Source organism: Melospiza georgiana, chromosome 1, assembly GCF_028018845.1.
Source record: "Melospiza georgiana isolate bMelGeo1 chromosome 1, bMelGeo1.pri, whole genome shotgun sequence".
NCBI lineage: Eukaryota > Metazoa > Chordata > Aves > Passeriformes > Passerellidae > Melospiza > Melospiza georgiana.
The window spans coordinates 142559804-142586995 of NC_080430.1; the positions used below are offsets into that span (position 1 = coordinate 142559804).

The 27192-nt window shown below is 45.5% G+C and overlaps 1 protein-coding gene across 2 annotated transcripts in view; it reads left to right on the plus strand.

Moving 5' to 3' along the window:
• Positions 1 to 26699, plus strand: part of ZHX2 (zinc fingers and homeoboxes 2) — a 74203-nt gene extending 47504 nt beyond the window's left edge. For both annotated transcript variants that reach the window (XM_058034731.1, XM_058034723.1), the window contains exons 3-4: positions 17638 to 20331; positions 25429 to 26699. In XM_058034731.1, coding sequence (XP_057890714.1) covers positions 17823 to 20327 — 2505 coding nt within the window. In that variant the 5' untranslated portion in view covers positions 17638 to 17822 and the 3' untranslated portion in view covers positions 20328 to 20331; positions 25429 to 26699. The remainder of the gene's footprint in view (positions 1 to 17637; positions 20332 to 25428) is intronic.
• Positions 26700 to 27192: the final 493 nt, after the last annotated feature.

Consider the following 27192-nt stretch of genomic DNA (forward strand, 5'->3'; position numbering starts at 1 on the left):
AGCACTGAATTTCCTCAGACACATCTTCTGCTTTCATGTGTTGGTCTGAAAACACTGACCTCAGCAGCTGGGCTGATTTATTCCACAAAAGGAGGAGAATCTGTCTATTCTTGTTTGAATTCAGTTTTAAAAGAATAAAATCTAGAATTAAAAGCAAATTATGACAAAAAAAACAAGAGGCCCTTTTTAAATTTGCTTTCTTATACCTAATATTAAGGCTATTTTCTCACTTGCTCATGCAAGAGCTAAGGCCAAGTTCCATGGACATTGCCCTTGAAGTCTGTCAGTGTCACCTTTCATCATTAGGGGACAGCCAGAGATGCCACATCTGAACCTTGGCGAGTGACAAAAGACACCAGTAAAGATTTACACGCTGACCCTGCTCTGAAGATGAATCAAATGTGGGGTTGACCCATCCTGTCTCATTTCTCCTGTCCCTTCTTGGCTGGGGGTGCTTTGGATGGAATTAGCTGATGTGAACTGGCAGGGTTGGGAGAGGAGGGGTTCCAGAGCTGATTTCAGCAGCCGGATCCAATTTCTCAGCAGTCTTGTGTACAACTGGGCTGTGTTTCATCATATTCACTTTATTAAAATAAGTGTTACAGGAGAACTGCTCAGTGACAGAGTGAGGATTTTCCATTGCAGGCTCTGCAGTCTTTTCCTGCTTCCTGGCTCTCTTTCCTCCTCTTGCAGTACCACGCATGGGACAACTTTGCTTTAGAAATTATATTTTTTCAAAAAGGCAGCAGAGGCCCATGGTCTGCATGAGCAGGGTGGGATTTTAAGGATTTCTTGTTTGTTCCCTTTTTCTCCCCTCTGATTTTATCCTTTAATTTAGTGTTGTGAGTCCACAGGACATACCAGGGAAGCAGAATGAACTGGATCACATACAGCCCAATTCCCCTGCAAGCCCAAAGCAGCCCTGCTCTGCAGGGACTGCCTCTCTGGAGCATTTCAGGAGACCACACAAGCCAGGAACTGTGTGAACAGTTTGTCTGCTTTCTTCTGCCTAAGCTTCCTTCACTCTGTGAATTATTTGATGGGGGTGGAGAAGACAAAAGGTGTTGGAGGAGGAGTAGATCTCTTCCACAAGGCAAAGAAATCATGAAGAGAAGAGGAACTTTGGGGAAAAAAGACAAAAGTAATTCAGTAATTTTTTTTTTCCTCAGGATCCTCTTTCAGGTGAGAAGCCTGCAGTAAGTCTTGACCTAGTTCCCTGAATATCACAGAAGTGTTGAGGTAGGAATTGCTTCAGGAAATGTTCATGGGTGAATGTTTCCCTGGCAGAAGGCAGCTGATCTGCTGGAAATGAGCTCCCACATAAGTGTCTGTTTTGTCAATGCTTTTGTGGGAAAGATGTCTAAAATCCACAGTAGATATGAGAGGTCATGGCTGATGAATGCTCCTCTGAGATCTGGTTTCAAGTCTCTGCCATCTCCAGCCTTACTGATGGCACTGTTGTTTGTCCCCTTCCCTGCTTCTTATTTGGATTTTGGGGTCAGGTCACTTCAAATAATAGCATCAGCTCTTGGTGTGGAATGTGGTTTTTCCTAAACTTCAGAAACTGCTGTGTAATTAAATCTTCTCATAAAGCTTCAGGAGAAATAACCCAGGACCACTCCAGTGTGGGCTGTCACAGTGCTTGAGGCGTCCTTGCAGGTGATGAGACAGGGAGGGAGGGAGTGCTTCGGAGAGGAGGAGGAGGGGGGGAAGTCTGGGGAGCTTGTGGCTCAGTTTTGGGTTGCCTGTAGTGACACAAGAGGTTTGGCTGCATGGCTGCCTTCAAGACTAGCCAAAGACAAGATCTTAGCTCCCATGTGTGTGAGGGTGCTGAATTGGGCAGGGGCTGTGTTTAGAAGGGAAATGTGTAGTGGCAGAGACAAGCTTGGGAGCCTTGCTGTTTTCCAGTTGGTCCCAGCAGAACATCAGGGAGCTCATGGGTGTCCTGCCTGCCCTCCACACTGGCCAGGCTGCCCAGGGCAGTGGCAGGTCTGTCTGTCTATCTGTTCTCCAGAAGGAGATGCCCTCAGTAAGCATCCTGCTGTTGCATGTGGAGACCATCTGAGAGCATGGCCTAGTTGCCTTAATTCCACTCCCTTCTGCTTGGAGAATGATTTGGGGACTACCAAGGTAATATTTCATGCTGTTTGGGAAACAAAATAGATCGATTGGGCTTTACAAAGCAAGCAAACCAAGCAACCTGCAAATGACCCAGCAGCTGGGGCTAAGCCACGTTTCAGCAGTGAGGCTGTGGAAGTGCTGCCTTTCCCCAAAGTTTTGGTTCCCGGGGGTGGCAGGATTGCCAGGGTGGCAGCAACAGCCAGAGCTTTGCAGCAGCTCTTTCCCTGCCCTCCTTTTCTGTGCAGCAAAGTCTGTGGAGAAAAGCAGGCTTGGTGCTGGTGGGTTGCCATGGAAAGAGCTGCCACGTTGCACAGAGTTCATCCTGGAGTGTTAGGTGGCTGTTTCTTTTTGACAGAAGAATTTTCACAAACATTATAAAACCAGGTGACCATCTAAATTAACACAAGCTGGTCACAGAATCAATGTCTTTTGAAATTATATCATTAAGGGGGGGTTTTGTTTATTTTTGTTCCTTCCCTTGGAAGGAGCACACGTGTTTTGGCCAACAAATACTGAATATTAGTGTCACACTGGATTTTGGAGCCTGACTGGATGGTTGGAGCCTGTTTTGCAGCTCTGGGGAGAGAGCAGGAAGGAGGAGGGTTTGCTGCAGATTGTGGGGTGAGCATAAGCCCTGGGCATGCTGCTGCAGGCCTGGTCCTGGCATCCCAGAAACAGGAGGAGAAGAAACAGAGTTTTAAAAAATTCTTTAAAAAATATTTTAAAAATATGCTTCAGTGAGAAACTGTTTTATGGAGCAGTTCTCCTGCTCTGCTGCATTTCTCAAGTATTGCTCAAGCATCATTGTTACAGTTTCTTCATCTGGAGGAGTATGAAGTAGCCCTCAGGGAAATCCCAGCACCAGGGAGACAGAGAGGCGATGCCAGAGCTGGGAACAGTGAGCACACTGGGATTAAAACCTGTGGGAGGAGATGGGAGGAGGCAACTGCCAAGTACTTGGTCACATTTAGGTGTTCTGATGGCAAACCCTTCACTGGTTAGAAATAAATGAATGGGAGATTTAGCCAGTTCTTCTCTCATTGTTTTCCTTGGCATTTTATTCCTCAATATAGGCGGAATTCCTCAATTTCTCTATGTGAAACATGATTCCTTTTGGGGTTTGGGATTATAAGGGGCATCTTGTGCCAAAGCATCTAGGATATGGATGGTCCAGATCAAGCTCAGTTATGAAAGTAGGAACTGGTTTGATCAGTATCCCTTGATGCTTGAAATGAGAAGTAGAAGAAACAAAATATGTCCTTTGTATCATGTACTGTGGAAGGTCTCCAAAGGCTTGGATTGTGCTAATCTCACTGTATTTACAACTGTGTCAATTCCTAATATTTTTTAATACATATCAGGTCTTCCAAAGATCCTTTTCACCCTCTTTCACTGTATATTTACAGAAGAATCCCTGGTTCTTTTGAATTGGGATATTAAATAGTTTGTGAATGATTCAGCAATCATTTCCTCTTTGTATTTCTGGAGTGAAACAAAAATGCAGAGACATTTACATCCTGCTAAATCCCACTTTTTTCCAGCAGAATAGTGTAAGGGTGTGCTCATCCTCTGTCCCCCACATCCCATGTTGGCATCCTTTCCCAGAGCTCCAAGGTGCTGCAGCTCCTGTCCTGGCCTAGGGATCCCCATTTCAAGGGCCAGTTGAGGGAAAGGTGGGACAGGCTGAATTCAGAGCTGCTGCATTGACAAAAAAGTTACATATACATGCACACACAGGCTGGGAGATCCAACACAAACAGAGGAATGTTGCACAAAGGAATCACATACTGTTAGGTGAGATGAGATGACATCAGTCTGCCAAGTTTCTGGCCTCTTGAAGACAAGAATATACCTGGAAATTGGAGACCCTTATATTCAGGTGGTGTTGTAGTATCTAGGTGGAAAAGCTGTATAGAGAGGCTGAGGGCAGAGCTCTGGCACTCACTCAGACTCATCCTCGCAGCAGGTCTGGGTAGAATTCACCAGAATTAAAGGCTCCCAAAAGCAGTGGCTGCTCCCCACTGGCCTGCAGCCCTGGGTAGGGGCAGAAGGATCCCGTGCTGGGGAAGGGGACATGTTTGGGTTTGTGGGGTGCAGTCACTGGGGGAGTGTTTCCAGCCCAGGCAGGGAAGGCCAGCTCTGTGTGACAAGGGGGAAGGATTGCATTGTGCACTCAACTTCTGGCACGGACAAAGGTCCTTTGTGGCCCTGCCAAATCCTCCCGGCAGCAGAGCTGTTACTGTGCACAGAGGGCACTGGCTCTGCCCTGTGACAAACTGCAGCAGCCAGGGTGTGCAGGGAGGAAGAGGAAGCTCATTTGGTCTCGTGACCTGCGGGGAAAATGGCGTTTGTGTGCCTGCCTGCCTGTAGGGACACTGAAATGTTCCTAGCCACCCGAAACCTCAGCGTCCTGTGGGGCCAGACAGGCCTTTTCCCCATAAGTAAGCACAGTTTTGAAAGGCTTTCTAACTCTGGGGGTTTTGTTTGGCTTTTGGGGTGGGATAAATTAAAAGTTTTACTTATAATCAGCGATTTTCCTAAGGAAATTAAACATTTGATTGGGAGAGTGTTTGGATGAGTGGAGAAATTAGAAAGTGTCACTTGGTGAATAACTTCAAACAGCTTTTGATTTCACATTTCATAGGGTGTAGACATCTGGAACATCAGTGATGCTTCAGCTGGCTTCTGGTTTCTGATGGCAGACAGAAATTGGTGTCCTGGTCTTGTCTTAGATGCCTCAAATGCCCAGTAAGGAAAGTGTTATGTAATCTGCAGGGAAGAGAAAGCATGCAAGTGTTTCAAAAGGATCTTACTGGACTCCTTATTTATTGTCTCTCAGCCTCTTCTGTGGAACATGTGGTAGGTTCTCTGTCACACAGTTACCCTAGGGTTACACTAAAACAAAGCGCTTTGTATGCGTATCAGGACTGGGTGCTTACTAAGAGAAGGAGAAATAATGAAATACACTTTGAAAACAAAGTGCTGAGATAAAACTTGAAGGTAATGAGGGGGACATTATATGTAGGGGTGGTCTGAGTGGGAATTGCAAGAGATGAAGTACAGCAGATGTAGTAAAACAACTTCAGCGAACGCAAGCACAGCATGTGATTCAAATGACAGAAAGCAATGTAACTAAGCATCTTTTAGATGGTCACTTTTTCAGCATTTGACCTCAGAGCTGACTGAGGAACTGACCATGGAATAATGTGATTCATGCTAGGAATGGTCAGCTTGTATCACCAACAAGCAGAAAAAAACGTGTGCTCTTGACTGCAAATGGTGTGGGTCAACTCATGCAGGGCCTCCAGAGAGAAGGGAACAAGTGTATTGATGGTGCCCACAGACTCTGTGTGAGATGGGATTGTCACAAGAAGATCCCTTTCACATGGGAACCCTCCCTAAAATACTTGTTTTTTCCAGAATTTTGGGAAGAAGTATAAAGGGGAAGAGTTCTTGAACTCAAGATTCAAGCAGAGGAAGAGCAGGAGGAGTTGGTGTGGTTTGCTAATGATCTGCTTTGCAGCAGCTGCAGAGGAAAGGAGCTTTTCTTTTGTGTAAGGACAGGGGGAGGTTTAGCAGCCTTGGCTGAGAAGCTTCTCTCTTGTGTATGTGCACCTGGCCCAATGAGTGATTTCTGAGAGAAAACAGAAAAGTTCAGACCTTTTATCTTTAGACTTTTGCTTCCTCCCATGAGCCTCCTGATGAAAGTTGTGGTGGTTTTGTGACTTAGGTCCCAGCAAAAAAGCACCAAATCTAAGAGAACCAGCTGCTTTTGCAGGAGCTGTTAAATGTTTTCCACTTGTGAGCTGGGAGAGTAACCTGAATTTACTGGAGATTGGAGCAGTAACCAAAAACCTCGATGCATTTTCCAGCCCTGCTGAAGACCTTGGGTAAGGCATGATTTTTGCACTCTGATACCCAGTTTGGGTGGCAGCAAGCTGTAAATTGACTTGGCCATTTAGCAAAGCCTCTGCCATGTTCTCTTCATGCCTTAATTGCCCATTTGAGCAATGGGAATAACAGCAGTGCCTTAACTCACAATCCTGCTGTGAGGATGGGTATCTTAACAGCTGTAAAACCTCCAAATATTGGACCAGTGGGATCCTCTGATCACCATGGGTCATTAACTATCTAAGGCAGGCTCCTACATGAGGGGATAGGACCTAAAAAATACTTGTTTTACATGGTGGGTAGAAGTCATGTCACTGCTTTTAGAGAAGAAAAGCCTCTAAATGTGGAACTTAGGCTTTTCACCAGGCCACTTTTAAAACAGCCTTTTCTTTAAGCAAGCAGAGCACAACAAAAGGTGATGTAAAATGCAGCAAGATGAGACTGAGTGAAAATTATTTACAGCAAGATATTTGCAGTGCCCTTCAGTTGAACCAAATCTGCTCATCACCAGGAAGCTGAGGAGATCAGACTGATACGAAGCACTGCCTATGGAATTCTCCCAAGCATCTCACTCTTAACCAGCAGCAGCAGCAGCCAACTTTCCCATGTGCTGATTTTTGTCTCTGTCTTGGCTAGGAGCTTGGGGTCTGTTTATAGTAGTGACAAAATTGAGTCAGGTTTGAGAAAGGAAATGTCTTCCTAGAAATATTGGGGTTCATCTGTACCATCGGTGTCTGTCTCCTAATAGAGCAGGTCACTGAATTGTGTGAGTTAGGCCAGCAGCTGACTCTCTGTGCTTAAAATTGGAGCTGCCCTGAAGTGCCTTGGACATCAGATTTGTTTGGTACCCCCTGGCTGAGTTTGGAGGTCACTGGGTGCTCAGGTCCTGAGAAAAGGCGTGTGGCAGTTTCCAGGAGTGGTCCTGTTTTAAAAGAGGTGTGTCTGAACTCCTGCTTGTGGAAGTGTTGAGGTGGAACATTTCCCTTTCATTGCTGTGCAAGTGCTCAGTGTGGTGGGCTTCAAGACACATCTTTGTACCCCAAACCCAGCTTTTGGGCTTCTTCCTTCAATAGCATCTGGTACTGTAGCTCAAGAGTTTCCATTCAGGAAATTGGTATTTTTGGTTGTTACAGTTTATCAGCCAGACTTGATGTTTTAAAAGGCAAAATTACCATGTACCAAAGCTTTTCCCAGTAGTGCAGAGGTTCAGACTGTGTAAGCAGTGTCAGTGAAGACAATTTGAAGCAATAGCTGTTGAGTTCACCAGTGTGTAGGTGAGTGGGTAGGGAAATGGGACAGGAGAGAGCAGCAGTGCTTGTGGGCCACAGGTAAAACCATCCTGTGGCAGGAGACATTATGCTGCTCTGCTTGTAGTGTGTTATCCTCCAATCTGTAGGTCTCACTGGGGAATGGGAAGATACAGAGAGAAGCCACTGGGAGGGAGGAAAGAGGTGCAGTGATTCATCAGCTGCACAAATCACAAACCATCTGCCTTTTCTAATACATGGTGAGTGAGTCAAACAGGGAGCTGTGCAGCTATAGACACGCAGGTTACTAATGTTTTCTGTTAATTACTGAGCTCCTTCTTGTCTCCTGGGAGTTCCATAGACTCTTTCAGTGCTGCAGTTGCGGTGCATGAGGCTGATGGAAAGGCTGCTTCCCATATTGGACAAAAAGAGTTGGCCCAAACCTCCCAGAGGTGCGTGTGCTGCTTGTCTTGCTGAGACATGACATGCTGGGGGCACAAGTTTCTTCTCTTTTACCTTCAAATCTAAACTCTTCTTAGGAGTGGTCACCAAAACAGTCTTGTGGCCTCAGCCTTGTCTCCTTCCCCTCCATCAGGTCCTCTGGGGGCTTTTTCCCATTTTCTGCTGTGGTGTGTGCCATGTATGTGTCAGAGCCAAGGCATGCAGGGCTCTAGGGGCTACTTCTTGAGAAGTGAGAGCTCTTGGGGTGTTTTTGGAGAAATTTAGAGCTCATTTCAACCTTGCAGCCTTGCAAGAAGGACATCTAGAATGTGCATGTGATTTTTATTTTGTTTTCCCCATTGCAATTTACCTGTTTGAGTGCCTTGATAATTTTATTTTGGAAGAAGTTGACACTCATCTGACTAAAGGCAGGGTGCTGTGGTTCCCAGAGCAGAAAAATTTGAGAAGAGAGCCAAGTAGTGTAAGAACTACTAAAGCAGGAAAACTTTGCACTGTTGCTTAAGTTTTGTAAGCAAAGTAAAAAAACTGAATGTCTTGATTCTGTCACAGCTCGTGTTCTTTCTGCTTTGGAAGAATTTAACTTAGAGTGTCTCTATAGTAACAATAAAATCTGAGGAGAAAAAATATATGATAATATATAAAATATATAGTTAAATTGGAAATGTGTACAGCTGTTCCTTGTCTAGGTGTAAGTGTTATGGAATGACAGATGACATGAAGGAGAAAGTGGACCAGATGTTGCTGTTTAGATATTTGATCTAAACAAATAAGAAATTATTAATAAAAACTGTTTTAAGCAAAGAATACTTATTTTAACATATCCACCATTTCCTAGAAAAAATATTGCTCTTTAAAGTGTATCTGAAAATAAGTTCAGCTGAACATTCTAACAGGATAAACTATTTTTTTCTGCGTAAAGTAAAAGACAGATACATTAACCCACTAAGCAGAACAGATAATTTTTACTTTGTGTCTGTGAGTCTCTTGTCCTCCTAGCACATCATGCTGGATGAAAACTCAGTATGAAAAATTATTTATATCCAGTGACTTTAATTTAGTCCAATGATGAGAACTCAATGAGTTGCACAGACAAGTAATTAAACTTATTAGAATGAATGTTTTTATAGCTTTTCTGTTTTTCTTGTAAGAAGTCTGTTGGTTTTTATTTCTCTCTTCTGAACATGCAAGTACCCACCCTAGGAGTAACCACTGAACACGCCACTGATCAAAGGAGATAATTTTGACAAGGTACATGATTGCTATTTTGATGCTTTCTGCCCCTGGAAGCCGCCAGTGGAGGGTGTTGGACAGAGGATCAGCCCCTCTGTGGGTGTTGAGAACATTTGCTGATGTGTCTGGCTGTATCTTGCACGGGTTGTTTGTTCATCATCTTGCTTGGAACAGCTCAGTTTGTTTTCATCCTTCCCAAAGGAGAGAGCAAGGCCTCAGCAGGGCTTCCACCATCACCCTCTGGGTGTGGAGGGCACAGCCAGGTGCCGCTGGGATTTGGGCTCCTTTTGTGTCCCTGAGCATCTGTGATTCCAGAGCAGGGCAGCAGCCAAGCCAGGGGTCCAGCAGGTCTGGGTGCCTCTGGCAGGAGCTCACAGTGCAAGGAATAAAAGCTTTTCCCAGACTGCACCAACCTCACAAAGAAATGGGAGCTGCAGTGACCACAGTTACCCACATGTCCCTTTTTGTGTGCAAGCTGTGGGTTGCCAGCCCCTTTTCTGGAGGAGAAAGCAGTGGCTGGGAAGGAGGGAAATGTGGATTTTGTCCCCACTCCAGTGCTCTCCCTCCTGCTCTGGTGTGTGCCCTCCTGGAGAAGGACCATCTCCTGCCCTTCACTGAGATTATGACCGTGTTTTAGGTGGAATAAGTGACTGTTGCTACAATATAAGTATTTTTTCAGGGCATGAATCAGTTTGTAAAGTGCAGTTTCTAATCATGGGTAGATTTTTTTCAGAAAGCAAAAAAGCTGGTCAGACCTAATCTAGTTTTTAGCAACTGAATTAAGCCTGCATTTAAAAAAAGGCAAAAAAAGTACAAGCCAGTGATTGCAGATTGGTACTTATAATAGAAAATTCAAAGCATGCAATATTCAACTTCCCCTTTTCTGGGGACGGGTTGGCCTCTTGTGTTCATACCACCATTTTCCCCACATCTTCGGCTTAACAGCAGCTTGAATGAGAACATTTTATTTCAAAAGAACAGCCTGTTAGCAGTGTACACTGAAATAAGCCTATTTCATGGTGCTGCCACACATCCTATTCTGGTGAAGCCTACAAAGACGTTTTTTCCCCCCAAAATACCTGTGTTTTTCAGAGTGAGTTTTTCTATCTCTACATAGTGGTCATGTCACAGCTGAGCTGTTAATGTTAAGAGGCAGCTTTTATGTGAGTAATTTCATCATGCAGTTCTCTGGGATTTTCTACAGCTGTTGGTGCCTTTCAAAAACCCTTTCATTCTACCCTCAGCCCACCAAAACTTTTTATTCTTGTTTTATCTTTGTGTTTTCGCAGAGTCTCTCAGTGACTGTGCTGTAGGGGGATGCAGGGCAGAGGTGGGATGTGCACTGGGTTTGTTCCTGCTCCCATTCATGTGTTGACATCCAGTTTCACAGAACTTGTTGCTGGGGAAGTCAGGAATCCCAAAGGCACTTTGGTTTCCTGATCACCTTTGGAAGGTGTGAGTCTCTGATCCTTTAAAGAAACAAAAATTATCCATTGCTGCTTTCCTGTAGAAAAATATTCGTGGTCACAGCATCCCACAGATATCTATGTGGGATTTTTTTTATAATTAGAGATGTCTACACCAACATATGCAAACTTTCAATTTTATTTATTCATGTCTGCAAAAATTATTACTATAACAGTCTGCATACCTCCCCTTTAATGGGGATTTATTCAGCTTACAAAAACCTGTAGAGATGTTGGAGCTCTATCTGGCCTGACTTAAATGCTGTTTTAAAAGCTCTACCCTAATTCACAAACCCTGCCTTTCTTTCTGTGTGGGTTTGTTGGGTTTTTTTGTGAATCATTACAGTCACAATCATGCAGGAATTATTTGCCCTGGTTTGCTTCCACTTATTCTTCTGTATGTAATTAAGCAATGTTCTTAAGTGTTTTATCACAGAGGAGAGCAACAGCATGTTTTTTGCTGTGCTTGCTGATGTGCTTTTTGATATTACTGTAGCAGCTGCATGCTGAAAGCAGTTGTAAGGAAGGAGGAACATCACCCTAGGCATGTTTCTTTTTTTGCACTGTGAAATGTGAATCTCCCCTCTCATTCTTGTGCTTGTAGGAGAAAAACGTTACCACAGATTTAATGAACGTGAGCTCAGCATCTCGGGGGGGAGCAGGATGGCAGCTCTGTCCTGTGCTGCCTCTGTTTGCATTGCTGCAGCCCCTTCCTGGACAAAGAGCAGGTGGTCAAGGGGGATTCATGGTGCTGTCAGGTAATATCAGGTAGTTTCTGTTCTGCTCTGAACTTGAGTATGAGTTCTGGGCAGCCACACAGTGTTAAAGTCTGAGGCACACAGAGGGACACACCATTTGCATCCAAGGACCCCCAGGTTTGGAAAGTTGTGAGAGGAGATGGCTGAAGGTATCCAGGAAGGAGCAGAGTCACTGGGGTCCCTCATGGTGTGGTTGGTCACACGTCCTGGAAGGGGTGGCAAATCCTTCAGCTCAGGAAAAAGGATGGTGCAGGTGGTGTGTGTGCCTTCAAAGCAGCCTGCAGTGTTTGCAAGGTGTCTGTGCCTTCAAAGCAGCCTGCAGTGTTTGCAAGGTGGGGATCAGCAGGTGGACACTGCCTGCTGTCCCAGGCCACAGCCTGGCATCTCTGTTGAGCTTTGCTGAGATCCGCTTGCTGTGAAATGAAGTGGGGTGGTATTCCACAAGAAGCCAGGGACTGAACAGTTTGTGCCCAACAAGTCCTGGCTGGTGAGCTCTGTGCTCCTCCTCTCCTACTGCTGCTGTGTCCTCAAGCTGGGGAAGGGGTGTGGGAAAGCTCCAAGGAGGAGTTTTTACCTTTGTGATATAAAATGTCATCTTCAGACAAGGGGGGTGTGGGTGTTAAATTACAAGGGTGTAATTTGCTATTGCTTGTCCTGTGTAGCAGAGAGGATGCTGATTGTGGAGACTGAGCTCCTGAGCAGTAAAATAAAATGTTTCCACCCTCTTCAAACATCAGCCAGCCCTTGCAAATGAGCTCTGCTATATATTTGTGTGCTTATTTGCAGTTATCCTCATGCTGGTGGTTTTCCCACTGTTCATTTTCAAATGAGGCCAGGTGCTGGGAACTCTCTGCCAGCACAGGGCAGAGCAAACAACGCAGCAAGATGAAAAAACAAAGAAAGATTTTATTGGCAAATTACACAAGTGTCCCTAAAGTGTTTGGGTTTTTTCTGTTTGTTTGTTCTTAAAAGTGAGGTTTATCTGTGAAAAGTAAAGATCCATTTGCACTGCCTGGGAGGTTCAACCTCTTTCTTTACTCCAGCCCTTGGCTGAAAGCAAGGTGCAGCACAAAGCAGTGATAATTCTGATGTGCTTTTTCCTTTCTGCGAAAATTAAAGTTTTTCATGCTTTTGAATTAGACATACTTTCAAATCTGGTTCTCTTTAGACAGCCTTTTCCAGACTCATTCATGTTTTGTGGTGTAAGGGAAAACAAGCAGCATCTCTGCCTATCTCCCCCCTGCCCTACCACTTCTCGAGCTCACAGGGTTTTAAATGATGCTTTCTACAACTGAGCTGTGTCCAGGTGCCATGGAAAATTCCTGCTCTGCCACCACCTTGGAGGAGCCTGTGGGAACAGCAGTGCAGATAAAGGAGTTCAGTTTCTACCCAAATATTTGCCTTTTGTTGTGGTGGAAGTCGGGTGTAAAATTTAGCTATGTGCACCAGGTAAAGATGTGAGAAAGTGAGAACATTTCAATATTCAGCAAGAGAAACCTTTTGGATTTGTTTTTATCATCCCTTAGCTTGCACTGTACAGTTCCCTTATGCTGATGGAAGGTGGCTTTGCTACAGAGGCAAGCATTTTCCAGTGCCAGCCAGGCCTAAAAACCCTGTTTGTTTTTCCTGTGTGATTCTCTGCAGTTTCCCCAGTCTGGGGCCAGGATAGGAAATCTGGCATTTCCTCAGTCAAGCACAGAGTTGCCATTACGATCTCACTTCATTCTCTTGTCAAATGCTCTGTAGCTGTTTTAACAGGAGTTCCATTGATCAGAGGACTCTGGCTGGATTATTTCATTATTTAAACAAATTTCAGAAATTAAAAGAAGACAGGTTAGGCCCTCAGTCATAAGTGCTGTGACACACTTTGTGGAGAGATAAGTTTAAAAGAAGGCATTGCTTCGAACTTGTGTGCTCCTGTCCTGGATGGCTTTGCTGAAGCAGAGCAGATTGAAAGGTTTTGTTCCTGCACACAGGTTCGCTGTGGTTTGGTTTAAACCTCATTCACAATGACAGATTCTACTTGGAGCCAAGCACTTTTGTTTTTTCACCTAGTTGCCTTTTGCTGCTTTGTGCATTTGTTAATTTAAAAAGAAAATTCAAAAAATGAGATTTTTTTTTTTTCTTCCAACACCCTGCAGTATGGGGAGACAAGAGATGTGGCAGGTGAGCTGGAGGGATGACGACTCTTCCCTCCCCATGCCCCCTGAGGACACAGTGAGCTCCCAAGGCAGCTGCTGACATGGCCCTGCCCCTCACTGCTGCGGGCTCTCCACAGTGGCAGCAGCCCAAAAATACAGGTTACTTGTCCACAGTCCTGTCCATAACAAAATATAAGGAGAACAGGGCCAGCTTTAGGGATGGAGATTGACCTGGCCATGGTGCAGCCCTGCACCATGAATATCAGATGTGGGTTTGGCCCTGGGAGGATGCATTCCTGAGGACAGGGCTCAGGGAGTGAGCTGCAGCTCAGGTTGCCACCAGGCTGTGCCAGTGGCTGAGCCTTGCATTGGAGGAGCTGAGGTGGCATCCTTTACCAGTTTTGTCAGGAGCCACACTGCATATTTAAAGCTGTGTGCTGGGCCTTTGATTTTCTGGCAAGTGGCTCATGTTTGAAAGCTGTGAGATGCTCTTGCTGCTTTCTCTAACATTCTGGGATGTGCTGTGGCAGTGCCTGCAAATGTACATGATGCATCTCCTAAGGATGTGGCTTTGGGTGTGGGGGTCCAGTCCTCTTTTGGAGCTTCCTCTTGCTTTATCCCAAATGACATCCTTACTGAGGTCCTGCAGGAGCTACTGCTTGGAGATGCCAATGAACTCTCCTTGCTCAGGAAAGGAGACCTGACCTGTTGATCTTCTCCTCCTCCCCATCATTCAGGGTGTGGGTGAAAGGGACAAAGACTGTAGCTAGTTATGAGTGCCCAAGACTACACATTGTAGACTAAAAGTCATTTGTTTATTTTATTGACCTCTCAAAAGAAGCATTTGACTTGTGCTTGATTTCTGTGGTGCAGCATGATTCTCATGTGGCAGAAAAACCTACCCAAAGTGTAGGGTTAGAAAGCCAGCAATTAGACATGCAGAAAACCACTCTGTGGAAAGGAAGAAGGAAGAGAAGAAATAATCTGTGAAATTTTCTGGAAAAACTGTAGAAGACTGATTTTTTCATCTTTCCACGCACTTAGATATGTTTTGAAGGGACCTTGGCCCTTCCTCTGTATCAGAGCATCCTTGTTTGAGGACAGTTCTCCTGTCCTCATGAGAGTTGAGAGCTTGGTGCAGCAGAGAGTTTGCTGAGCTTCCAGAGACTGAGGAATTCAAAACATTTAGTCTGACTTTTAAGAAACCTTTGATTGATTCAAAGCTGTAACCTAGATGTTTCTCCTTCTCCACTCTTTGTCTTCCATCACATTCCTTTATGTTCCTAGCTTTTTCTTCCTGTGGAGGTGGGGGGAGTTCAGTGAAATATAAATAAGCCTTGCTCTGTCTTTGATGTCCTTTGAATTTTCTTCCTTTTGCTGATGTTGCCACATGAATTTTGCACGAGGTCATGCATTAAATCAGGAGCAGACCATTAGGTGCAGCTGTGGCCTGGGAGGCAGAGCAAGACTCAGAGGAGCATCTCAGGAGCCAGGCTCCATCTTCATTACCCTGGCCAGGACACTGCCTTGCACCTCCCTTCCCTCCTCTCGGAAAGTCAGTATCACAAATGTGGGATCTACAGAGGAGAGTGAGATGACCTGATCACCTTCACCCTGTTCACAGCACCAGCTGGGCTTGCAGAGCCCATTCTGGCCCTGTCTCTCTCATCTTTTGGTCTGTTTCAGCCAAATTTGGTGTAAGGGAAGAAGCCTCAAAGCAAATTAATTTTCTGCAAGCACAGTTGAAAATAAGTGATCGGGAAGATGGGCACTGGACAGGCGTGTGTTTGTCTCTAGCTTGGGATCCCACCTGCAGTGGGACACAGCAAGTCACAGATCACAGCCAGAATATCTGTGGAAGGACAGTTGTGAGGCAAAGTAGAAGGGGAATTTTGAAGGAATATGTGGAAATGATAGAGAATGATCAGTGTGATCCAGTTCAAGGGTAAATAGGCACAAATGTACAGAAAACCAGGCATCATTGCTTTCACTGTTCTTCTGTTTGTTTATCATTCAAAGGCAGAAAGGGAAAAAAAAGGAAGCAGAAAAGGAAATGTTAGCTCAGAGGCAAATGCTTTGAGGAATGGTGGTGACAATGTTGGTGGTCCTAGGTTAGGGAGAGTGGCACTGGGTCACCCTGACCAAGGCAGAGCCATAAGCAAGCCTGTGGGCAGCCCCATGCCTGTTTCACAGAGCTCAGCAGATGTGCTCTGTTTCCCAGGGAAGCTCCTGGAGCTCAGATGCACCCTCGAAGGTCAGCCAGGTGCTCTGGTGCTTCCCCAGGTGTGCGGGAGCGTGCCTGGGCGTGGCAGGGCTGGGAGCTGCAGGGGGGCGGTGGCTGTGAGCACAAGGCAGTGGGCAGCTATGCAGAGGCACCTGCACTGTAGGAAACATGCATGGGATCTTCTCCAGGGTGTGTGTGCTGTCTCCCAGCCTGAGTGTCACCAGAGCCTTACCCAAAGGCGCTGCGTGGTGAATCCAGACACCGAGCATTCCCTGTACGGGGAATTGCTTCCTGCTGGATTTTGAGTTTGTAGAGCTGGGAACTGCCATCCCTGCTCTTATCCCCAGCTGGGGCTGCTTCCCCTGGCAGGGTATGGTTAGAGTTTCCATGTGTACAGGAATGGGATGCTCTGTGACAGGCAGAGCAGCAGCACTGTGCTCTGGAGAGCTGCAGAGTTCCTGAGCTGCAAACACAAGCAAGGAGCTGTGGCTGCTTTCACAGGTTCTGTCATGAAGCCAAGGCTCCAGTGAGAGGAGCAGATACAGGGACAGCACTCAGCTGGTTATAAAGTCTCTGCTGATGTTGGCTGTGTCCAGATGTGACTGCAGTGATATTTTATTCTGTTAGATCTCCATGTCTTTGTTTCAGGATTCAGCTTATAATTTACAATATTCACAATAAGCAAACGTGCATTTGGTTAGACATGAGGTCATGGTTTGGTTTGGAAATTATCTTTAAAGATCATCCAGTCTGTCCCCCCTGCAAGGAGTAGGGATAGGGATACATTGGCTCTCTAGTTCAAATTATCCATTTAGAGCACTTCTGCAGAACTCAGTGCAGGCCTGACCCACTCTGCAAATCTCCCCTTTCCATCCTCCTCCAGTTTGTGAACACCAGTGTTCCAAGAGCTTCTTGATTGTTAAATCTGAGTTTTCCATCAATACTTTCTACATCTGTAGACGTATTATGAAACCAGAGACCATCTGACCAGGAAGAATAACAAATTTGAATTTGTGATAAATTTTAAAAAGCATCTTGTCAAATAGGGAAGTGACCTTTTTTATCTTTTTTTTTTAATTTATTAATTAAGTTCTTTTGACAAGTAAATTGTTCTTTTTCCCTTCATCCAGTCCTGATGAGTGTGTGTAGATCCTAAAAAAGCTAGTGTAATTTTTTTTTGCTTGTTCTGACTGATGACTCTCCTATCCTTCAGAAATTGTGCATTTGGGAACTTTCAGAAGTGCTTCAGCATTAAAAAAAAAAGCTTTAAAATGTTTTGGTTTGGTTTTTTTTTAATTCTGTAGGGAGTGACATGCACAAGTTGGGACATTATCTGGGGTCACAGAAAGGGACCCTGTTTAAAAGGAATCTGAGGGCTTCTGTGGCCTTTGATAGCTGTTTCTGTCAATGTTGAGTGAGAAGTGGTGTTTTAAGGGAACTTCTCATCTGGAAAAGACTTGATAGGCCTCCACAAATCTGTTGTAGTTTCCTGCTGCAGTTTCTTTGAGCCTACCTTTTCTCAAAACACAGACCTTTGCAAGTGTTGATTTACATTAACTCTTCTTTCTGCCACTACTTTTACAACCAAGGCAGATCCTATAGCTTTATTTAGAAATCACCCATCATTAGTAACCATAATCATTTAGTAGTCATATTTACAAGGTAAGTGACAGTGGGAAGTAATTAAGTTTAATATAAATCACACTCAATTTCAAATCTGCAGGCTTCAAAATAGTAATTAATAGAATTGCAGCTTCTATAAAAAGATGCAGTATTTATAGGACTATCTTCTTCTTTTCCTAACTAAACACATTGAGTCTAGTGGAAATTAAAATTCTATGTCTGTTCATCTTATTTGTTCCAGTCATTTTCCTCCTGTGGTGCACTTCATTGCAAATTACCCATGACTTTTCTCATTTTTGGGGTGATTGTTGACTCTTAAAATGATGACGTGGAGGAAGAAGAGTTTGACAGTGTTGCACTCAATGTTGCATGTTGACGCACATGCCTTGCAAATGCACACACCTTGAGCTGTGGCTTTCTGCTAAATCTGTGTTTTATTGATCAGTGGCTAACAACATGTGCTTTGTTTCACAGGTGTCATGCAGCTGACGGGTCTGCTGGCGAAGCTGAGGGTCACAGCCAGGATGGAAAGTCTTTAAACAAAACAGAGTCAAATAATCAGGGAAGTTTGGAGCTGTTTGCAAGATCTGCTGAGTTGGTTGCTCCCCCTGTCAAAAGAAGCCACCATCTGGGACAGCAGCACCCTGCCAGCAGCTGCCATGGCCAGCAAGAGAAAGTCCACAACTCCCTGTATGGTGCGAACCTCTGAGGTCGTGGAGCAGGAAGGTGCCGAGGGTGCAGAGGCTCCCAAAGACAAAGGGACCGGAGCAGCACAGCAGGACTCCAAAAAAACCTGGCCTTCAGAAAACTCAGTCAAAGACTGCGAGGTGGTGGAGGCGAAGCCCACGGGTGAAAATCAGTCTAAGAAACCCCAGGGTGGTTATGAGTGTAAGTACTGCCCTTACTCGACACAAAACCTGAATGAATTCACAGAGCACGTTGACACCCAGCATCCAAATGTCATTCTCAACCCCCTGTATGTCTGTGCTGAATGCAACTTCACAACCAAAAAATACGATTCTTTATCTGACCACAACGCGAAGTACCACCCGGGAGAGACCAACTTTAAACTGAAGTTAATTAAACGCAATAATCAGACTGTCCTGGAGCAGTCTATCGAGGCTGCCACTAGCGATGTCACTGTCACCAGCAGTGGGCTGGAGAACCCAGAGTGTGACGATTCACTTCATGGGGGAGTCAGTGCAAATAAACCACCTGTGATGAAGCTGGGAAAGCCTAAAGGGGAAGCCAAGAAGGGATCTAAAAAGCCAGAGGAGGGAGTTACAGAAAACCACGTGGATGGCGCTCTGCCCCGCATCATCACTGATGCCACTGAAGCGATTGCCTGTATAAATGGAGACCTGCTCCATGATGTGTTAGCCCATGTAATGCCCTCTGTACAGCTGCCACCAAATATCAACCTTGTCCCCAAGGTCCCGGTCCCTCTGAACAGTACCAAATACAACTCTGCACTGGACACTAATGCAACCATGATCAACTCCTTTAATAAGTTTCCTTACCCAACACAAGCAGAGCTGTCGTGGTTGACGGCAGCATCCAAACATCCTGAAGAACAAATTCGAATCTGGTTTGCTACGCAGCGCTTGAAGCACGGTATAAGTTGGTCTCCTGAAGAAGTGGAGGAAGCAAGGAAGAAGATGTTCAATGGCACTATCCAGGCAGTTCCCCAGACCATCACCGTCCTGCCAGCTCCTTTGGCAACTGCAAAAATGCCACAGCCCATCATCCAGACAGCTTTGCCTTGTCAGATACTGGGCCAGACTGGCCTGGTTTTGACTCCCGTGTCAAATGGTTCAACTGTTTCCTGTTCACCAATTACCCTTGCTGTTGCCCCAAACCAGGGCCAAAAGAGGACAATACAGACCTTATCAAGTGCCCCAGAGGCCAAGCGTCCTCATGTAGTCCAGGTGCCTGAGATTCCTGCCAAGGTGACTGCTGTTCCAGTGACCCCAGCCAGTGAGAGGAAAAAGACCAAGGAGCAGATAGCAGAGCTGAAGGCCAGTTTCATGGCAAGCCAGTTTCCTGATGATGCAGAAGTCTACCGGCTTATAGAGGCAACAGGGCTTTCCAGGAGTGAGATCAAGAAGTGGTTCAGTGACCACAGGTACAGAAGTCAGAGGGGCATTGTGCAAATTCCTGGTGATGCTTTAGGGAAAGATCAAATAGCACCTTCAGCTGGTCGACATGGCCGGTCATTTCACCCCTACACAGATCTTCCTCCCCAGAGATTCAAAGAGAAAACTCAAGAGCAGCTTAGGGCCCTTGAGGAGAGTTTCCTAAAATGCTCTTTTCCTACCCAGGGAGAATTGGACAGGCTTCGAGTGGAGACCAAGCTGAGTAGGAGGGAGATAGATTCATGGTTCTCTGAGAGGAGAAAGATAAGGGACAGCATGGAGCAAGCTGTCCTGGACTCGATGGGATCATACAGAAAAATTAAGGATCAGGGAACTCCCAATGGTGCAATAAGTCAGGCAGAACTTCTGACCAGCTCTCAGCTCCCTGGTGCTTTATCTGGGTCTTCCACCACATTGAAGAAAACACAAGAGCAAATTCATCTGTTGAAAAGCACATTTGCAAGGACCCAGTGGCCATCACCCCAGGAGTATGACCAGCTGGCATCTCAGACTGGGCTCACGAGAACTGAAATCGTTCGCTGGTTCAAGGAAAACCGGTCTTCACTGAGAACAGGGTCACTTAAATGGATTGACCAGTATCAGCAGCAGTGTGCTGGTGATGGTCACAACAAGCAAAGCCAGAAAAAGAGCTCAAAACACATTGAGAGTCCAAAGAATGGTAATGAGGTGTCTCGGCAGCATTACCAGGAGCATAAAAAGCTGAATGAAGAGAATGGGGGGAAACCAGTGGTGAGAGCAAAAAGAGACTGTGAGCCACTGAAGGACTCCTTGCTGGGGAATCAGGCAGAGGGGGTGGAGAGGCTGGAGTGCAGCAACAGCCACGAGGGCCCCGGCAGCGAGGAGAACGAGGAGCCCGCAGAGGTGAACTGGGTGGAGGTGACGGTGGGCGAGGACGACGCTGCCTCGGACTGTACGGACAGCTGGAGCCAAACAGCCCCCACAGAGGGCCACACAGAGCTGCCAGACTTGGACTCTGAAAGTATATCTGGAGACAATTCCCACGTATAGACAGGTAATGCTGAGGGTGCCCTGGTGCTCTGAGCCTGCCTTTGGCAGGGTGTGCTTCCAGCATTCTGTAGCCCCCATTCAGTGTAAATCCCTGGAGCCCATCCCTGCCGGATGCTTTTTTGCCTGAACAAAAGGGAGACCCATTCTGCTTGTAAATTAAAGCCAACTGCATGATAGAGGAGGGGTTAGTGCCATTTGCCTTGTTATTTGTCTCCTTATGGGTCAAGTCCTGGATAAGGGAGGTTTTCAAAATTCTTTTTTTTTTTTTCAATAAGTGATTAAAACTTAAAACTTTGTCTTTAAACAACCTATATGTACTTTACATAATAAGCATGCTAACTGAGCCACACGAAGAAATAGTAGGTAACACTAGCTGCTAATACCCCCTTGCTGAGAGATCACTGACCAGAGGCTGTGCCTGTTTTTGCATCTCAGGTCCTTCCTTTGCAGCATCCTGCCATGCTGAAAACAAAAGGTCACTGGGGGAAGGGCCTAGGACACAGATGCCTCTTTATGCAAAAGTGAGCAAAAAAAAAAAAAAGTGGGACTGAAGTGGCTCATGCAAATGTGTTTTCTTCCTCTTGCAAGTGAGAACTCTCTTCAGTCTAGCTTTGTTCTGCTTGCTCTCACTAGAGGCTTAGGAAATGCCCCAGACTAAGCTGTGTGGGTGTTTAGCAGCTCTTCTTCACAGGATCTTGAATTTAAAAGCAAGCTGCAAGGCCTGGCTTTAAGGGGGGGATGGGGGGGTTATATGATCTTTCCCAATGCAAAAGGACTTGTCATTTGGAGAGCTGAACCTGTTTCTGATCACAGCTGCACAGGTGTAAATCTGGAACAAGCACTGTCAGTAATTCCTGCATATTGAATTGAGTTCACTGGAACCTGTAACATTTTGTGCTCAGTATACCTGAATCTGAAGTTCCCTTAAACCACAACTTTAGAGCTTATCCTACAGAAAACTCAGCATCCTGCATTAAAAACTGTAGTGAGAGAAACCTGTTTGAGAAAATTGCTAATTTTCTGGCATCTAATGAGTAAAATATACTTTAGCATTTCTTTAAAAAATAAGAATTTAAATAAATAAATAAATACAAAAGCCAGGACTGATAGAAGTGCCTGCACACTTGTCTTTAAGACTTCTGCTATTGTAGCTACCAGTACTTGGATTGAAGCACCTGTTGCAGAAGTGCAGTTTTTGGCAGTGAGCCTTGCTGGCTAGCACACCACTTTCTCCCTGTGCAGTATTGTGCCAAAGTCTCCTGGACATTCTCTGAGTTCAGGAAAAAAAAACAACCCTGGTATTTTTTTACCTGTGAATTCTGTTAGCTAATCTTGAGAAATGTTATGACAGCACCTTTATAACAAAATCTTACAGATTCAGACTGCATTGCAAGGCACTGTCCTGCATTATCCTTGGAAAAGTTGGTAATTAGGGATGTGAGGAGCAGGTGTTACCTGTGTGTCAAAGGCAGGGATTAAAGGAAGAATGTTGGAACATCAGCCAGAGGCACACTGGGGTGCCACTGTTGTGCAGCCACATAAGAGGGGAGAGCCAGGATCTGATCTGCCTTTTAAAGTCAAATGTGTGAGGAATAAATGCATTGTGGGATTCTTTTTCTCTGGGTTGTTATTCCAGAACTTTCCCCCCTTCCAGCTACAAATTTTGATTCTGAGGAGAGGGATCAGATCAGGGTCTTAGAGGGGCAGTGGAAAAGAAGGCAGGAGCAGGGGGAGTTGCCTGAAACCCCTGTTCCTTACAAACCTCTTGTACTATGAAACCAAGATCTGCACCAGCTCCTTGCAGCAGCCTGGGTTTGGTGCCTGGGTTTTGTGCTTGTGAGCAGTGCCAGGGATGGAGTGACCCTCCTGCCTCTGTGCCCTGGTACAGGTGTTGACTATAAAACTTCAGGGCTCTGGAAGTGCTCAAGTGTTATCAGAGAGGAATTCTTATAAGAACTTTGATCTCAGTTAAATGGTTGCTGAGTGATCATTTTCATGAGGAGCTTTCAGGTTGTTGTGTGTTCAATACACCTGCTGAGAAAAGGTGCACTGGAGCAGGAGTTCTGCTGCAGAGTGTGCAGTAATGGTCAGAGGGCCCTTTTGTCCTCTGCTTCATGCCACTTTCTCAGTGTGCTGGTCTGGGGACTTAAAAAAGTCTTTAATTTTCCTGTATTCTGCCTGTAAGTCTCAGCTGAGGAGTGCAAGTGCTGCTCTGTGGTGCACACATGGAGGCATTGCCACAGCCATTGTGACACAAAATTTGGAATCTTTATACCCCACACTGATGGGACTCGGGGAATAATCTCAACTACTTTTTCTAAGCTTTCATTGGGCAGTCAATCTTAATAATTTTCAGCTAAAATTTTGGTGTTAAATTAACAAGGTGTTATCCCGAGTGACATCCAGGATATGACTCAAAAGCAGAGACTTTTGTCTGACCTGACAGAGAGCTTGTTTCTGTCAGTTGTCATAAAAGCTTGATTTTTCCTAACAGGCTCCTCAGGTACCACGTGTAAGAGGTGGAATGAGGAGCTGACAGGGGGTTGCTCTTGTCTCTCACTCAGCCACACTTGCTGGGTGAGTCTCTCAGTGCTGAGCCATGCACCAGGCAGGAGCTGCTCCTTGCATACTCCTGGGGTTGCTGCTTTGCCAGCTTGATCTACGTAGTCTAAAATGAATGGTTTTTGACAATTGACCTCCATACCCTTCTTGACTGAATTCATGTGTGGCTTTTGTAAAACCTCAGCTCTTCCAGACCATCTCAGTCACTCTTTTCCAGCGTGGAGCTTTAGGAGATTTTGGAACTGTTAGAGAGCATTTGTGTCACAGCCTACACAGACCTTATGCCTTAAAAAACTGAGATTTTCCCAAACTGATCCATGTTTGACAGATTCTGCTGCTGCTGCAGCTAGAGGGAATTTCACAAGGGACTGGGCCTTTGTGAGAGAAAGATGCATGCCAGGCTCTGCAATGCCATCCCGGGACTAAGGAGAGGATCTGTTCCTAAGTCTGTATCTGAAGCTTTTGGCAGAATTGAATTTATTCCATGGAGCAGGTCAGCTTTCTTGAACAGTGAGGCTGGGAGACCTGTGCCCATAGGGTACCAGGCCTCCCAGATGCTGAGGGGCTGCTGTAGGGTGCACTAAAGCCATCTCTGAAAGTGTCCTGAGACTGTCTTGAAGCTTTGTGTCCCTCCTGTAGTGAGGCCCAGCTGCTCTGTCAAGAGAGAGCTGTAGCTCCCTTTCCAGCAGCAGAGAGGTTCCTGCCTTCCCTTCCCACAGCGCAGGTCAGAACTGGGTCCCTTGTCCTCCTGCTGTGCACAAACTGACAAACAGAAACTGTTCTGAGTTAAACACAGCAAACTACAGCTCAGACAGCAGAGCAGGACCAGAGAGGGCCAGTTCTGTTGGCTTTCTTTAGTGTTGTCTCCCTGTGGGGTTTTCCCAAGATCAGAGCTTTTGTTTTTTCTCAGAATGATCTGGTTTTTTCCCCATCACCACCTTTCCACAGTAAACTTTTTTTGGAGTTATTTCATGACCTCCTTTTTTAAGCATAAGCCCTGCAAGATGTGGGCACCAGAGCCTGTAGCTCATGGTGGCAATGAGGTGGCTGAACACCCCAGATCTTGGTGGCTGTGACCACTGCTCTGTGGAGATTTGCCAAAGTCAAACCATGTGTGAAGGTTGCACAGTAGGAAAAAAAAAAGTCTGAAGGCAGTGATCCATTGCATCTGCTGAATGCATGATCATCAATGACTGAGCATCAGAGCTGGTCTGGGTCCTCCTGGCACCTCCAGCCCCCTCTGCCCTGCTGCAGGAGCTCAGATGACCTGCTGGCCAGGGACCCAGTGTGTTCCTCAGTGTTCAAAACCACCAATAGTGAACATCACTGGGGTTTCTCACTTCCTGCCCAAGTTCTCACTTTTCTTGGGGTTTAGGGTTTCATTTAGAAAGCTCACAGTAGTGTCTGCCACTGGTGCTGGGCTCCAAGTCAGCATCCTGAAGTAACTCAGCAAGGGATTGACCTTGACCAGTGTTTTTTGCAAAATTCAGGTCACCCTAAAACTTGGAGGGAATGAGGCCGAAGTAGGGAGGACATGGTTTTTCCCCTGAAATGAGTGAGATGCATTAGAGACTCAAGCTCTAATATAATGAAGGATTTCAGAGGGAGAAGCAAAACCCAGTGCAGCAATTAAAATTTTCCAGTGAGTCAGGATGAACAGGGGCCTGTGTGGGAAGGTCTCAAGGGTGGGGAAAGGACTTTTCCCCTTGATGTTGGTGCAAGCCTGTGGCTGTCCCTGGGCTTGTCTGCATTGCAGATGCCAGATAGAGAGAGCCCACTGCTTTTGTGGGAAATAACAGAGCAGGTAGCAACATCCCTGAGAGGTGTGAGATAACCAGTCAGCTCAGGTTTCAGTGAGCACTGCTGCAGGGTGGCTGAAGAGGATGTTTGCACTTCTTGCACGTTCACACCTCAGTGTGGCAAAACTGAGCATAATCCCTGTCAGAGAGCCCTTGCTTTTTGCTAGGAACTGGGGATAGGTGTGAATTGGTGCCTGTTTGAAGGTTGGGTTTTGAGGGGTCATCTTTTAATCTCTGGTCCAATTGTGCAGCCTTTATGTAGGTACAGGAGTGACAGCAGAACCAGGAAGCTGCTCTGCAGAGCACAGGCACATCCAACTTTTTCCATTGTCTTTTAGTTTGTATAATTTTCTAAAATCATGTAAAACATGAAGTGTTATGAGGGGATTTACTGGGGGAGAAAGACCTGAAGTCTTCTTGGTTCACTGTCTGTCCTGTGGTTGCAAAGTGGTTGCTCCAAACATGTGCAGGCATCATTTGAGTCAGTGTGAGAATCTGCCTGAGCCAAGGCTGGACCATATATCCCTGTTGGAAGTCTCTAGGGGATTGTTAGCTGGATATTACATGCAGCAAAAATGCAGCACCCTACCAGGTGAGGCTGTGATAAGGCCTTGGGTGCAGTTAACACAAAACAGGGTTACCACGTATGCCAGGATGTGAACCAGGTCTCATCATAGTTAACAGCTCAAACAGTTCATAGTGCTTTAAAAAATAATCTGCTGCTGTTGTGATTTTTGCAGGGGTACTCCTCAGCTGCACTGTCCTGATGTTGAAGGGGAAATGCTCTCTGAAAATAGAAGACAACTCTATTTTCCTGCCTGGGTGAGAGAGTGTGTTGTGACTCTGAGTCTCAAACCACGCTTGTGGAGGCACAGTGGGAAGAAATATTCTCATGGAGCATCACCATGGAATTGTTGATAGTGCCAAAGTCCTACTACTGCATTACAAAAGAGAGGAAAGAAAGAGGAAAGGCTCCTTGTACATAGTTTTCTCTTAGTTTCTCTCCCACCCACTTTCCTGCCCAGCCTCTTCCTCTACTGGAACAGATTTGTACAACATAAAAATTTTGTTAATTTTTTTAATAGGTGCAAGTTATTCTTGCATATAATGCAATTGAGAAATTTTGGGTTGGTTGGGGGGAGGGAAGTGTCTTTTGTGGAGGAGGGAGATTTTTTTTCCTGAAGTGATTTAAGAAAGAGTTGCAATCTTTTGGAGTTGTCTTGGTGCAGATCAACACCTGAGCCCAGATCCCCACTCCAGTTTACATTTCAGACCAGTTAAACATGTTCTGGAGCAATGGGGTTTGTTGTTTTTGTTTTTTCTCTTGTTGTTTTGACTTTTTTGTTTTGTTCTATGGCCACCTGCTACTGATTGAAATATTTAAATCTCTGCTTTTCCATGCTCCTACGAGGCAAGTCTTCTCCAGCTCCTGTACTTCACTTTTCACCAGCCAGCCCCAGCTGTGGGTCTCTGAAGATTTGGCTAGAATGCCTTTTTTTGATCGTTGGTTTGGTTTTGGGGTTTTTTTAGCACTTTTTGTTTAAACATGCATTCCAACTCCCAGAGGGGTTGGAATGAGGAAATGAAGATGCTTCATAATCCAAATTTATTTGTGTTTCTTTGGCTGGTGCAGTGATGGACACCATAACCAGCAGCTGCCCTCCAGCTTTAGACGTTGTAGCGCACAACAGAACTTTCTTATTAACCCTTGCCACTAAATTTTTAGATCACTCTTAGGTTCCTGAGTGCACTTTTTTTCAAATACTGCTAATTTGGATTTGTGTGGGGATGTCTGTCTGTGCATGTGTGAGGAGGGAGCGGAGGGGAGCAGGAGCCTGGGTGCAAGAGCTGCCCAGTGAGTTCCTCTGAGGAGCTGGGGTTGGAGAACTTGCCCACCTTTCAGTGTGCTGCACAAACAGGATGTAGGGAGTTTGAATAAATCCAACTTTTCTAACTTGTTGCTCATTTGTTGTAACTCAATAAAACAAAGGCTAAAAATTTTGGTAACTTTTTTCTCAACTCTTTTGTTTTACTCTAAAATAAATAAATAAAACCCAAGAAAACCAGACCCCACCCAACCTCAGCCCAAACTTTGTGCACAGGACTTTGTCTTTAGAGCTGCAATGAGGGTTTTACTGGTTTTGCAGAATTTGGCAAATACTAACTGTATTAAAGTGAACTCCATGAATACTGATGTGTATTCCCCCCTGTCAGTGAGCTGTTTCCTGCAGGAAGGATGCAGACAGTGCCTGGGAATGAGCCTTTGGGGAACACCTTTTATTTTGATTGCAGATTCACAAACTGAACGAATGAATGAAGCCACCCCTGTGATTCACCCGTATGGAGTTATTTTTATTAATCATCAGCACAACATATAAGTGTAGAGGGCGGTTTGCAGTGGGTGGCAGCAAGTGAATTAAAGTTGTCTGGTTCATTGCTGAAGAGGAGGGACTGGATGGGGCAGCACTTTGTTTGCTGCACTTGTGTGCAGAAGGTGGGGAAGT